Source organism: Cotesia glomerata, linkage group LG1 (genome assembly GCF_020080835.1).
Source record: "Cotesia glomerata isolate CgM1 linkage group LG1, MPM_Cglom_v2.3, whole genome shotgun sequence".
NCBI lineage: Eukaryota > Metazoa > Arthropoda > Insecta > Hymenoptera > Braconidae > Cotesia > Cotesia glomerata.
The window spans coordinates 25,575,662-25,591,831 of NC_058158.1; the positions used below are offsets into that span (position 1 = coordinate 25,575,662).

Here is a 16,170-nt window from a genome sequence, read left to right on the forward strand (position 1 = left end):
CTTAATGCTAAATTCATCATTTATTTTTATGACATATTGTGTAACATTCAGCAATAAAACTTTAATTCTTTATTGGAAAAGTTGTTGATCACAAAATGAAAATTTTAATGTTAAATATCTGCATTACTGTTGTATTATAAAAATAGAATTTGAATTATTCTAACTATAGTATATTTATAAATCTCGTATAGAATAATCATGTTTTAAAGACGAGAAGTAGTTAATCAAGAAAGATTCTATATGAAGTAACTAGACTTTTTTTTAAAGATGCTTTTGTATAAACCTCTTCAAAGATCGAAAAGTTATGAAGTGAAGCAAACTTTATTTGAAGCAGAGATATTTCGGATAATTTTTAGAAATAGTTGTTATTAAGTAGACGAGTTCTGAATCGGCGTATCGTACTGCCAATAAATCCTCCATAGGCCAGTAAATATCGGCATTATGACAGTTTACTCAAAACTTTGCTCGATAACACTCTAAAAACTCTCTCCAAGGCATCTGCGCCAAATCAACTCTATAGAGTATACTTGATAACTTCTCTGTCTTCAACCAACCCTCCCATAATTATCAAACTTTATGGTTTACAAAAATCCGATAATTAACCCCGATAAAGATGTTATGAAGAGTTAATCAATGAGTGAGATGTTAAGATAAAGTTTTCAAAAAGTCTAATTTTTTAACAAAGAAGTTTTAAGCAGTCATATTGTAATTAAAAATCAAAAATAACATATAAATACATTTTTTATTGCGTAATTATGTGTATAATTAATAATTTGGCGTTATTAAAAAATCCAAAAACTTTAAAATTTCTACTAGACATATCGAACTAACTTAAACTTATTTGTTCCAAAACAATACATACTTGAAGTAATTCTCTAAAGTAAACTAAAAAAACTTTTAGATTCACAGAGTAGAAAAGTTTTGGAGTTAATTTCAGCAAACTGCTTCAATTTGAATTGTTCTGAAGCAAATACGTTCGTAATCAGAATAAGTAATGTTTAGTTAACGTATATGATATTGAGAGTTTTAACTGTCTGGATAAACTGTCATAAGTTATCATAACGCCAATAAACGCCATTAAAACATATAAATTATTTGTTAGTCCTTATGATTGTTACTTTGACCCTCACGGGTCGATTAAGACCTGAAAATCTAAAGTATCATCAACATAAATAATACAAAATTGATTGTTCACATCCAACCGCTTAGCGCATGTGTCCCTTGTGCCTTGCATGTTTGTTCGTAATAATCCTCTATTTTTCCTTTTACTTATAATTTATAATTTTCAATTTGATGGCCATCTAGAATATCCATTTTGAAATTAACCATAAAATTTTTTTTAATAATCATAATAAATAACAATAAATATAAACTTTTGGAATTAACTTACATTTTTACATAATATATATATATATATATTAATAATTAGAAATTCAAATAAAATAAAATAATTTTTTGTGAAAATAAAAAAATATATTACTTGTTAAAGTATTATTGAATCGCATATTAGTTGTTGATAGAAGTTAGTGTTAAAACGTGTATTGTATATGCGTACGTGATGTATATGTGTATATGTTGTACAGAGGATAAGAAGGGAGGTGTCGACCGGAGCAGCACGGTCATTGCCAAAGAACCAGAAGGTAACCCAGATATTGAACAATTCACAAAATTAAAAAATTACAATAATACTGATACTATGACAATGTAAATTCATGACTAACACTAACATATTTACATATATTTATAAATTAAACATTTAATTTTAATTTTGACAAACATAACTCACTGAATGTTTTTTTTTTTTTTTTTTTTTTTCCTAATGGGTGTTTGTTTTTTTTTTTGCATAATTTTGTTACACGTTTTACGTTTTTAGTGAATTATAATAGACTATTAAAACTTAATTACAGAATTAATTTAATATCAAACGTTGAAACAATTTAAGTCATCCTGTGTGAAATTTTTCATTAAAATATGCATAAAAAAAGTGTTAAATAATAAAACAGTGTTAATTATTCAATGTTTCAACGCTTGGTATGAAAATTATTTGCTTTAATTAATGATTAACTTTTATAATCTAATTTATTTCCACAAAATGAATTTTTTTCTGCTTTTTACGTAGCGATGCTCAAAGCTCGGATTGACTTAGATTTAAAAAGCTTTTTAATAAAATAAATAACAACCACGAGCGTGTGTGAGTTTTTCAACACGAATTTGATCACATATTTCTATTAAAATAAAGTGAAAAAGAAATTATATTTGCCAATTAGTTGATAAGAGCTTCGTATAAAAGCATTCTCATCTAATAGCTTTCAATATTAGCTTTTTGTAAGCTTACTACAATTTTAGTCAATCTTGAAATAATTGTCTAACACTTTCTTGGAGCTTTTTATGTAATTAACTATCGAGTATCTAATTTTTAAAAGAGGGTGAGATTTAACCCTCCGTTCTTGAGTGCAATGTTAATTTAAAAAAAATCATAAATTGTCTGCACGATATTCTGAAAAATTAACCTAAAAATAATCAGCGGTGTGCCTTGTTAATTAATTAATTAAAAACTTTTAATTAATATTAATAACAACCCTTGCGTATGAAATAAAATAAAAAAATGTGTGTCGATGGTCTTATCAGCGGACTACTCAAAAATAATAACAAAGCTGGTACCAAAATAAATCTAGGCGTACAATATAGAAAAATTTTGTGTTTTGTAGAAAAATTTTTCAACTTTAAAACAGTGTTATTTGTTATTAATTTAATTAGTTCTATAAAAATTAATATAGAAAATATGTATTATAAGTATAAACAAATTAAATTAAAATAATTAATGACGGAAATCTAACTGTGTTAAAAATATCACATAATAGTTGAGCTGCTGTTTCAAATATTTTTATGGTAATTAATTAATATAAAAATTTAAATTAACTGTTCAGAACATATCATTTTCATTAAATTACACACAATTTTTCTTCTCAACTATTAGGGTGTGTTTATTTGTGCGAAAATATTATCTATGAATATAGAGGAAAATAAACAAGAATATTATGAATAAGAATTGATGAATCAAGATGATTAAAAAAAGAAAGAGCGAGAGATAAATATAATACTAGTGTCTATCTGTGACCAGACTTAACTCTATCTTAGCATTAGGCAGTAGAGACTGGCAAAAATATCCTACCTGACCTGGTCGGCCTTTAGTATTCCGAAACGGAACGTGACGGTTTCAAGAACTTGTTCATCCATTCAGTCGAATAATATAATAATATTATTCTGTGAATATTTATTTATTAAGTTAATGACACTGATATAATGTGAATTTACACTTTATGAAAATGCAGTTATGCAATTGGTTTGTCATCAGTCATTAATTTAAACGGGATATTTATTGAATAAAATTTTTATTCTTAATTAATAATTTTTTCTCAAAGTGTAAACTTCATCTTCATCATGTCTATTGCGACTTCAAGTACTCCGAGCACGTCTAAACTGTCAGACAATAGTGAGTTTTGAGTTTACACGTCATTGTTATTTATAAATAAATATTTTTATGTAATAAATTTCGGAAATGAGAAATAATTGCTGTTTTAGTAGATTAAATTGGAAAATTGGATAATGCAAACAGCTTTTACGAGTAGTTAAATTTTACAAGGTAGGCCACGGTCATAACTCTATTTTTGTAGAGCATTTATTCGTTTGTGTATCTACAAGCGTAGAACCAAGTAAAATATATTCTATGTTTTTATACATACATATATTGAAGTAAGACCATCGTATCACATTTTCGATCAATTTTCTTCGAGCAGTCCTTTTTTACTTGACATTCTTCTATTATTAGCAGTAACCTTAAAGTCTTTTTCATTAATGAATTACCAATCACTGCGGAAAAAGAAACTTGCAATCAACTTATTCTTGAAAATTCATATTATGACAAATATTTATCTAGGGAATATTTTTATTAAAATGTTAAGTTGATGTCAAAAAATATTTAATTAGTTTTGTTTTCGTTCTACTTATTATTTTTATTTAATTTAATAATTTTGCATTTCTATGACTAATTATTTTAATTACTACTTAATATAATTAACAAAATTAACAAAATTAAAGTATAAGTGTTTTTTAAGTAAATTTTTCGAGGGAAAGTTTACTTTTTTAAGCACAAGTAATTATTTTTCAAATACTTATTGAAAAATTTTTCATAAAATTTTTTTTTTTTTTCATAAATTATTAAAAATTTTAAATATTTAATGTTGAATTAATATAGATTTATTAAAATAAAATTTTTTGTAAAAAAATACTTAGTAAACTGTTAAAGAAAAATAATTAAAATAAAATTATCAGTTCTTACTAATTTGATTATGATGATCATTATTATTTTATTTTCATTTAATAAAGTCATTTATCCTCCCATAATCGATAATATAGGCTACGCGTCCCAGGGCACACCGCCGAACAGTCCGGCAGCAGCGTCCATATTTTCAAAAGTTATGGGTGCCGCTGCAGCAAGTAAACAGAATCAGGGATCTGGAAACTCATTAGGAATAGCCGCAGTACTCCTTCACGGAGCACAAGGTAACTTTCGGGCCACGAAAAAAATTTTAAACCACCTTAACCAAGATTTCATTGTTTTTCATTATTTTGCATATTAATATTAACATTAACGATGTCTTATGCTTGTGAATAACAATTTTGTATTTTTATTACTAAAATATCTTTAAAATCTTATCAGTTGGAAATGATAAGCAAAATAATTATTTTATTTATTTATTTTTACGACCAATTTTTTATGAATAAGATCAAGAATTATTAAGGTATTAGGGGTATTTTTGTGGCTAGGTGTAGAATTATATAATAAAAAAACTATTTGTATTCGCTTACTTAAAAAATATTTCTAATGTAAATAAGGCGGAACATCCGGAGGCACGCGTAGTGCCTCAAACCAAATACACGTTCAACAACATATGTTATTTATATTAACGGAAATATTAAAGGGACATGAAAATGATTAATCATCGATTGATATGACGATGCTTCGAAATTAAGCTGTTAATGAGGTAATAATCTGTAAGAATACCCTTTTTAAAAGTCCGTACAGTGATAATAACTTTTAACAATTTAAACTGTGCATGTTTTTTGTTTTAAAATTTTAATCACAAAGCAAAACTTTAATTCCATCACTTATTTATTTCTTACGTAATTTTTAATTTTAAATAGATAGTAATAAGCACCTATGAAATGACAAATAGTATATTTTTGTTTTTAAGATTTTTAAGTAGAAAATTTTCCTACAAACTAAAACCTATTGCACTTGTATACTCATTATTCAATTGTAGATAAAATAATCACCCAAATATAGTTACATAAAGTCATCGAAGAAGATTAAATTAATGGTCTTCCTAGTTATCGCCTATAAGCTTTTTTGTCGTGTTTTATAACAATTTTGGTAGATAGTTACAGAAAAGTAAACCTGATAGTGTAATCAAAAGGAGATGGTAAAGTATAGTAGCAGAGTAAATAGTAAAAATAATGGATATTTTATTATCAATATTTTAGAGTAAAATTTTTTGAAAAATTACAACCCCAGAACCCATGTCTACCCTGAGCATGAGATAAATATCAAATTTTTAAAGTTTATGGTAAATTCCTTACATTAAAAGTATTTTTTTGAGTATTTAAACAATTTTCCATTAAAACAGAGAACAATATATAGAGAATTTTCTAATAAATAAAAAGAAAAATTACTAAACTGAGATATTTATTTCAAAACTCTATTGAGGTTATATAATTTTTATTTGATAAATTAATTTTTATTTTTCTCTTAAATTATTGAATAACGTTAGTATTTCATATGGAAACGTAATAAATTTTCGAGAGCAGTCCGCGACATTTTAAAAAGTTTTATCAAGAGATTTGTAGGATCAAAAGATAACTCTATCTGTAGTATTTAAGAGTATATTACTTTAATGGCCTTATTGGTTACATATCTAGCAATCTTTCACATTAATCTCTAGCAATCAAAACTTGGAAAATTAAACTCAAGATAAAACAAATATTAGAATGATTTTAACTAAACAAAAGTAAACTTTAGATAAATTCAATCTGTCAAAAATATTATGATTGTTTGTTATTTTTTTTAAAGTCTAAAAATTATTCAAAATCTTTTAAAAATAATTTTTTGTATTAATCTACTTTGAATTAAATTTTTTAAGTTTTTAATAAATAAAAATAAATTATTAAGTACTCACCGGCTCGTAAACTTCACAATCTTGAATCGGAGCTTTTACTTTTTCATTCGAACAAAATAATTTTGTGTTTTCCACCGAATCAATCCAGTCAGACATTGATCTAGACATGAGTTTTTGCACCATTAGCAACAGTCCTATCATATTGGGTATGTAATTGTTTGCATGATTAGCTGACAGTGGACATGGCAACAGCAACAGCAGTAGCAGCGGAGGGAGTACTAGTACAAGCAGCCAAAATAGTCAAACGGGTATTTTATCATCATTTCCATCTGTGGTGAGTGTCAACAGTCCTCCAAGACATCGGAATTCATCAGCTGCGGGTTTGTAATTTTTATAGTATCACATCCACGCATTTTATCACTAAATAATTATAAAACTGTTCCCCTGTTTATATGTGTCACATAAAAATAATTTTGCAATAACGCTTATCAAAATTTTTTAACAAAATTTTGCTTCTATCTGTGAAAAAATAAAGATCTAAAAAAAATTATCTGCTCTAATCAGAGCGGATTATAATTCTCATTTTTTTACATCTGTTACTATGCATCTCATTATTTTTATTAATCTTTTTGTATGAAACCAACACGCATGTCTACGCTATACATCTCTTCTGTTCTATTCTACTTCTTCCACTGCTTCTACTTGTTCTTCTAAACAACTTTCAACTTCTTCCGTTGTCCTGACTAACACAAATGTGCCACATCATATTTTATCAAAAACAGAAGATTATTCCACGGATAACAATCGCCGAGCAAGCAATTTTTCCGAAGTGGAAGACGGTAAGAAGAATGGTTTATCGGATGGTGTCTTATCCAACACAAAATTATCACAACAAAATATTTGCCGAAGAAAATGTAGCTTAGTTTAATCACAATCGAAGCATCGTTCATTTTACTATCGATCTCGAGAACTAATAAGTTATTATTTATAATTAATAAATAGTTCTAGACGGTCTACGAATTTTAAAAGTGATTTTTAGCATAATTTTAGGAGAAACCAATTAAAACGACTCCTTACAAAAGTTTGGTTAAATAAAATTTTTTTTACGATTGTCAATTTCAAAAGTTTCAGTCTTTAATTTTAAAGTATTAGAAATCATGAAATATTTTTACTATCCATAAAAAGAATTTAGTTTTGAGATGAAAAATTGTCTTTATTTTTAACGTTATTTTTCATTGACCGATTGTGTATTTTTAAATTAGAATATTTTCACCCTTATTGGTCATAAGTAACTAGTGGATCTTTTAATTCAAGTCAATAGATGGACACTCCATCTTCCCTATGTGTCGAGAGTTTCCTCTCTTCTACTAAGTTCGATGGAAATCCATCGAACTTGAAATACTAGTAAAGCTGAAATACTAGAAGCTTGTAGTATCTGTTCGAGTTATAAAGATGTTAATTGAATGAAAGATAATGAAAGAAATTAAATGAGAGCAAAGACAAACTTTGAAAAAATAAATGGGGTTGGTTGCCAAGCCAGGATTTAATTTCTTTAATTATCTTTCATTCAATTAACATCTTTATAACTCGAACAGATACTACAAGCTTCCAGCTTTACTAGTATTTCAAGTTCGATGGATTTCCATCAAACTTAGTAGAAGAGAGGAAACTCTCGACACATAGGGAAGATGGAGTGTCCATCTATTGGCTTGTAGTAAAGTAAAAATAATTAAAAAATAAATTTTGAAAGTATAAATTAATATTTAACACGATATTCAAAACAGAAAAATCTAAAAATACCTAATTATTTAAAGGCTTATTAAATTATTTAAAATATGGAGCGTGCCAAAGAAATTGGCATGCACAAATACATATTTAAAAAAAATTAGACTTTTCGAGAGTAGTCGAGTAAAAATAACATCAAAAATAGAACTTGAAACTTCCAAAATGATAATTATTATTTAAATTTTTAAAATTACGTCAAAGTGTTATTCAAGATCTTTACTAATATAAAAAGAATTCCAAAAACTAATGTACTTAGGAATTCGTCTTACTTTGGTTTCTCCTTTAGACTATTTAAATTAATTATAGAATAATTAGTGTAGGGAAAAATATACTTTAGCACACAAATGTATGAATATTGATAATAATAAATATTGTATACAATAGTTGATTTAAGATTAAAAATGATGAGAATTAAATAGATGTGCCGACAATTTATGAACAAGGATGATAATTATGTAAAAATATTCGCCCTGAACCGATATTTGGTTAAAAATTTTTTAAAACGATACTCATAACCAAAATCAGAAATGGAAAATTGAACAAAATAATATATTGATTGTTTTAATGAATTAAATTAAAATTAAAATACATTATAAAATATGACAAGAATATGTATTGCTCTAAAAAAGTGAAGACAACTATCAACTCCTGCTTATTTAAAATTTTTCTCGTAACGTAATGGTCGAAATTTGAAAAAGAAAAATAAAAAAAATTTTCGACCATACGGTTACTAAGATGTGCAACCGCTTGTACACTACTTAAAAATGAAAAACAAAGCAATAAAAAAAGTAATAAGACTTAAAAATGTGTCTTTTAATGAGGAAGGTATATGCTTGTAGAAATAAGAATCATGTGTCCCGTCAAGACCTGCAGCCAGCTCTCAACGAACTCGCAGTGCTCAGGTAACGCGCACTAATCGTAGATGACAATTTTAATAAAAACCACTTATTGATTGTCGTGGTAATTTTGAATTTTATAAAAAAAATCATTTACTTTATTATGCGAGCAAAATTTTTAGAAAATTATACTGAACCTGGATAAATTAAAAATTTGATAAATTATAAGTACTAGGATTTTTTTTTTTTATTTTATTCATAAATTTATCGACTCATCAATAAGTGTTTTATACAAGTACGCGCCTTACAAGCAATAAAATTTATTTGTTACAGGCTATAATTAAAAAAAAAAAAAGCCGCGTTTTAATTAGATATTTTTTTTAAATTAGTTTTAGATTAAGCCACCTAAAATAATAATAATGATAAAATATAAATAAAAAAATCACATCGTGACTCCACTCGTATTTACACTCTAGGTTTAAAGCACACGCGTGGATTAAATATGTCTGGCACAATGATGGTGATTATAAATATATTTTTTTTCAAAATTTTTAATACATATAAAATAGCACTAAAGGTACTTCAGAAACCAAAGCCCTATTGTTAAAAAACTGAAGTCGAGTCATGGGCTGAAAAAATTAAAAATAATTATTAAAAATAAAAACAACAATTGGTGTAAAGAATAAAAAAATAAAAAAAAAAAAGTCGAAACGAAACCGACGAAAACTCGTAATGGCGTGAATAGGACGTAGGTATTAAAGATTAATGCATGTGGCTGTTGTGCTGTGCTATGTACCAAAAAGAGTTTAAGTATTTAAATGACATATTGTTGTTACTGACCGTGAATATTGACGATTACAGCTCGCCGGCAGGAGATTATCAAGATGACTGAGCAGCTCATTGAAAGTATTAACACCGGTGACTTCGAGGGTTACACGTAAGTCTAATCTATCAAGACTCAACAGTAACAACCTTGATTTAATATTTTTACTATGTATTATTAATTAAATTGTTGACAATGTTTTAACTTATGAAATCTCCTGTGGTAATAATTTCTCTAGGAAAATCTGTGATCCACATCTGACTGCATTTGAACCAGAGGCTTTAGGTAATTTAGTCGAAGGAATGGACTTTCACAAATTTTACTTTGATAATGGTAATTATGCCTAGTTTGCGTCACTATTTAGTTATTTAAAACTATTCTGCACAGATATTGTTGGGTTTATTATTTTTTCAAATGTTTTTTTCACTCTTAAATTCAAAATACGAGTTTGACTTCGAAAATTTTTAGGCTTTCGCATAAATTGCAACTTTGTCATAAATTTCAATTTTTTTAATTTACTCAAAAAGAAATTTTATTATACATATTTTTGCTGATCAACAAAATTTACTTTTTTTAATTTTATAGAGATCAAAGGAAACAAATTGATTAAATTTTAACAATTTAGTTATTTTGATACGCATAAAATAAAATGATGTGTAATTGATTTTTTTGTTATTTATTTATACATTTTACGATAATGATTTAATTTAAAGCTGATACACGGATAAAAATTACGTAATTTTTTTTATCAACAATCAACAAATACATTTATAATAAAAATGAATTTTTATTTAAATTAAAAAAGTTGTGATTTAGCCGAAATATCAAATTTGATTGTTTGCACACCGCTATTATTTACTCTATATTACTTCAGATCAAATTGAATTCACTATTTAATTGGGTTTATATAAATACCTGGTTTCTAGCAATTTTAAAAAATTTATTTTTATGAATTATTGTTTTCAACATCTCAAAATTTTTTCTACCAACTCTGGAATAATTAAACTTTCAGTTCGTATTTGCGTAAAAAAAATGAAGGGTACAGGGAGATAATCTCTTGAGAGATACTTTAGTCATACATTATGGATATGTTGAAACTATTAAAACATAGAGGTCATAAAAGTTACAAATTTATATTGAAATTAGTTTCCAAGGAAATAAAAAATTTTAATAACTTTTTCTACAATTATAATATTTTTATAGTAAGTAGAGGTTGACATTATAGAATGGCATGGTTCCTCAAATTTATAATTTGTAATATCAAAATTAATTTGTAGTTTTTATTCGTTAATTAATTCACTCAGTTCGTTTTATTTTTATAGAAAAAAACTTTCTTCATTCTCCTGAGTCATAAATAAAAATTTTTAATGCAGATGTATTGAAAATGAATAATAAAAAACCTTTCATTGTTTTATGATTTTAATAGCATCAAAAAATGATGGATTTTTTTTAGTAAAAAATCTTTATGATTATGAAAAAAAAGTTATTTTAGATTTTTTAGTTTTAGCATCCACTTAGTACTAACGTCAGCTAAAGAAAAAATATTTAAAAAATAGAATATAGTATAAAAAATATAAAACTTCAACATTTGTTTACAATTTTCCTGCACAAATTTTTTTAATAAGATATTGATACGGTCGTATAAACAATAGTCAATTATACATCAGTGGCAACATTTGCTTTTTTGATTTAATATGATAAAATTAATTGTTTTTTATTTTTTTTAGTTATTACAGTTTTACGTAAGTTCAATTTTTCTGTCTATTTAAAAATTTTCTCCATTTAATTTAAGTACTTTTACAAAGTAGTTTATACCTGAAAAATAAATCTCTATAATTATAAAAATTTATTTTTATAGAAAGCTGGTAATCAGGTATTTACCCTAAATTATATTTAAAAAATAGAAGCTTGATATTTATTTACTTTATCTCTCCATAAAATATTTTTAGTTATAATTTGCTTCTTTTTTAAAATATCTATTACGTTATTATAAATTGCTGATTACAAAAAATAATGAATCGCTGTGTCTCAATGAAACTTTAAACAAAGGGTTCTTGAACTCTTACCATGTCTTTGTCATCTTCGTGTAACAATTATATTTAAAACTCAAGCAGTCCTGGGGAAGAATTCTAGTTGCAAGGCCGTCAACACAACAATTCTTAACCCTCATGTGCATTTACTTGGCGAAGATGCCGCTTGCATCGCTTACGTCAGACTTACTCAATTTGTAGACAAGTAAGTTTATTTAGTTGTTAATAAAATTACAGCTAATGAATAATTCAATAAAATAATAATTATTTATTTCAGACAAGGGGTAGCGCATACCCAGCAAAGCGAGGAGAGTCGTGTATGGCAGAAAAAGGACAACAAATGGCAGAATGTGCACTTCCATCGAAGTGCTGTGACTGGGCCATCGCCTTTCTCTTGCAATCATAAATAAAAGATCTGGTATAAATTAATAAATATAATAATATGCATAATATATACTTTTTATTGATAAAGCATTCATTAAAATTAGATCTCGATGAGTACTTAAAAATAATTAGTGTGCTGTGTCACTCATGCCGATAATATTATAAACTTCTAGAAGAAAAAAAAAACAGAGCGAAAGATTGAGTGAAAGAGAGAGAGCGAGAGATAATTTACTGATTGTGAATAAATAATAAATAAAAAAGAAAAAAAATTTTAACGACATTGTGTCATAATTTTTCTTCTGTATAGTTTTAAAATGTGGGCACATTGAAGCTCAACTCTATGAATGTTTTCAATAAGACGATAATCTTGTTAACAAGTCTTATCTTTATATTTACTGAATAATAAAAGCTAACTATAAATAATGAATGAGAAAAGCATAAACAAGGGAATAAATAAATGAAATAATAAAATGAATAATAACAGAGAAAAAATGGAAAGTACTGAGCAGAGAAATATTAATATAACGCATATTTGAAGACAGATTAGTGCAGAAATGGTATTTAAATAATTTTTTTTCTTGAGTACATTTTTGTACATAGAAGAAAAAGTATGCTCTAAAAATCTTAATAGCTCAATAAAAACTAACTAATGCACCTCTCTGTACTAATCTTAGACGTTTTTCAAACAATATGCATTACAATTATCGTCGATAAGACTCGAGTATTAACGAAGTCTGCTTAATATTTTTTATTAGTTAGAGTAACAAATTTAATTAGGGAGTCGCAATAAAAAAAAAATAATAATAATAATAATAATTAAAAAAAACAAGTAACACTTTCGGCCCGATCGAGCCTTGATATCGACCAACGTGCCATGTAGCTACGACTCTTATATGAAAACATATATAAAACGAAAAAAATAATTAATGATAAATAACTAAAACAAAATGAGATATTATAACCTGAAAACACTTAGCCCAGAGTCTTATACCTGATAAGTGACTCTCGTCAAGACTGCAATCGATAAAATAAGTGAAGGAAGAAATAAAAACAAAATTGTAAAAAATAATTTCATGATTATGCTATAAAAGGAGCTTTAATTATATTACTGCTCCTGACTACGCTAGTAAAATACTTGCACAAATCTAATTTAAAAATTTCTGTACCACCGACGGCATTTTGTCGAGTATAAAATATAATTATATAAATATAAATTGAACTATTGTTTAATCATAAAAATTAAAAGATTATTATGCAAGTAGTTTGCTAGCGTGAAAAGTAAAAATGTAATTGTGTACTTAAATTCGATGAAAAATCAACATACCGAACGAAACAATCACGTGGACCGGGACCTAATGAAATGTGCGATAAAACTTGATTTATTATTTGTATTTAAATAAGTCGAAAGTATCGACTTTTTAATTACTAATCGAATGCCTGATCGACTCCCAATAATCTTTATTAATTAAACAAAAATATCAATCATTATTTACTTTGTAAAACTTGAATACTTTTAAAAAACGAAAAAAAAAAATGATTATTATTAAATATATGTACTTCTAAGCTTGTTATTAATCGTTTAAAACTCGTAAATATATTATCACTCATGTGCGCACGTCTTTCCAAATCAATTTTTAAAAATTTAATAAATATTATGTTATTTATATGATATAAAAATATTACATAGTATTAACTGGCGCCCAAGTCTTTTATCATAATGTTAAGTAACTAAAATTAATCTCATTATGTCTTAATAATATTGAAGATTATTAGAAAAAAAAATTAATTAATTATGCATAAGCGAAAGAAGTATAAAAATGATAATTGATAACGCACGATTGATTGTTATAGATATATGTATACATGTATATGTCTTTATCTTTTACTACCAAGCCTTGATTGTCTGTTGGGTTCGTTGGCTCATTGATAATATAATAATGTAATTATCTTTTTTTCTCACATCGCTGTTCCTTCCAGAGAGGTTCAGGCTTGTTAGATCTGTCCACCTTTGCCCGTCTGAATAATGCACTGATCCGTAATTAAATTAATTGTCAAATCGATTGATTAAAGTAACGAATTTTATAATTATTATTAATTCAAGTAATTAGTTACATATAAATATAAATATATAAATAAATATTCATTTTATATTAGTTTGAATGAAAAGAAGTATTGCTAATGATATTGTAGTTATTAATTATTCTAAGGCGAGGCAAAGTTATTTAAAAACGTTGTACAGAACTTTCTTCCATATATTTTTTTTTTTTTTTTTTTTTTTTTAAGATTCTTTGTTATTTCTTTATTATCCTTTCTTATTTATTTCATTGGTTATATTAAGGAATAACTGCAACTTATTGATTGCAATTGTTATAATTAACAAGGGCTGTTTTAGAAATTTTTATTATTATTTATATTGTTATTATAATTACTATGTTGTACATCAACTGTAAGTCGCCGTTAAAAAATATTAAAAAATAATATAATAAAATACTCTTCAGTCTGTGCTTGGTCGTAAATAAAAACAAAAAAATAACTAATGCGATTTCATTATAATAGTACGACGTATCTTGACATTATCTTTAGATAAATTTCTGATGAGAGTTGTTGTGTCTTTAAACTTAAGTTAATAATTATAATAAAAAAGAGAATAATTATAGCTAAATTTATATTAATTTATTTCTCAGATTTTTATTATTTATAATATAAATATATATGTATATGAATATAATTGAGAGTGAATATTAAAATCGATTGAATGTTGTCATTAAATAATACTGACAATATTTTTAAAGTCATGTAAAAAAGATTATCAAAATAAATTTACTAGATTCATTTATTTTGCGCTGTTATAAATGGTCGAAGATTTAAAAAATTACATCCCAGAATTTTATAATTGTTAATGGTTTTTTGTAACAGTTTACTAATACTTTTTTAACATCAAAAATTATAGTAGAATTTTTTAAAATAACCGCTACATTTGTTAGTCGCATCATCATTCAGTAGATTGTTACATGCATAATAAAGGTTATAATATTAATTTCAATAGTCAGTTTTATCGAGCGTAAACTTAATAGAAAATACATTTCAAAAATTTTAATAATATAATTTGATTGTATTCTATTCTATTTTTTTTTTTTTTTAAATCAGATCGATCTTTTGGAAATTCTTCTTTTTTAATATCGTTTTAAGTTATGTCTTCTTTTAAAAACTTATTGTTGGCCGCCATAATGATTTTTTATCAATAATTTGAATTGAAAACAATTAGTGATTAAATTATATCTATCACATTTTTGTAAAAAAAATTCATTTAGTCTTATAAACTCGATTAATTTATAATAGTTGGTAAATTTATCAAAAAACGGCTTTAAAATTCTTGAATCTAGTGATTTTTTCAGATGTCTTCTTTTCCATATAACCTCAAAAATTTTAAGTCACGTATATTTGATCAAAAATATCGATTTTATATAATCTAACCTTCTATATTCATCAGCTCTGGTATAATCTACTGAAACTAAAAAAAATTTATATATTTACATCGTATATATGTACATATACATTTATGAGCATTTAAGTTCTATTCTCTGTCAGATCTCTATTTCATATGATTAATAATACATGCATACACGAATATTACATTCGAAAAATAAAATAAATGAATTCTTAAAAATAAAAATGGATCTATAATTTGCAAATGAGTGAATATAGAGTAACATCCATTTTTTAAATTAATCATTACTAAATTTTTATCGAATTTACTTCATTACTAATATAATAATAAAAATAATATTACTAGGTATTTCTACACGTTCGTACATTCTCCATAGCTGTCACGAATAAAGTCGTAATTAAAAAAAATTTAATCATCCTTGCCATCTATATATAAATATACATATATATATATATATATATATATATATATATATATATATATATATATATATATATAATTCAAAGTTACTACGGATAAATATATGATTTATTGTCTTACAGATATACTATATATTAATGAAAAAAACAAAAAAAAAAAACAAAAAAAAACAAAAAAAAAAACAAAAAATATATAAATTGATGATATAGTTATTTCTACAATAATTCTAATATATTATATTGCTTCTCAAAGTGTGATTGTTGTATAA

At 25.5% G+C, this 16,170-nt stretch overlaps 1 protein-coding gene across 26 annotated transcripts in view; it reads left to right on the forward strand.

Moving 5' to 3' along the window:
- The window catches only part of LOC123271836 (calcium/calmodulin-dependent protein kinase type II alpha chain), a gene marked incomplete at its 5' end in the record, with an annotated part of 80,968 nt that extends 68,126 nt beyond the window's left edge, over window positions 1–12,842 (forward strand). For 2 of the 26 annotated variants that reach the window (XM_044738323.1, XM_044738341.1), the window contains 8 exon segments: window positions 1,584–1,640; window positions 4,417–4,563; window positions 6,407–6,556; window positions 6,959–7,015; window positions 9,659–9,734; window positions 9,859–9,953; window positions 11,732–11,855; window positions 11,928–12,842. In XM_044738323.1, the coding sequence (XP_044594258.1) occupies window positions 1,584–1,640; window positions 4,417–4,563; window positions 6,407–6,556; window positions 6,959–7,015; window positions 9,659–9,734; window positions 9,859–9,953; window positions 11,732–11,855; window positions 11,928–12,060 (839 nt within the window). In that variant the 3' untranslated portion in view covers window positions 12,061–12,842. 26 annotated transcript variants of the gene reach the window in all.
- Between the last annotated feature and the right edge of the window lie 3,328 nt (window positions 12,843–16,170).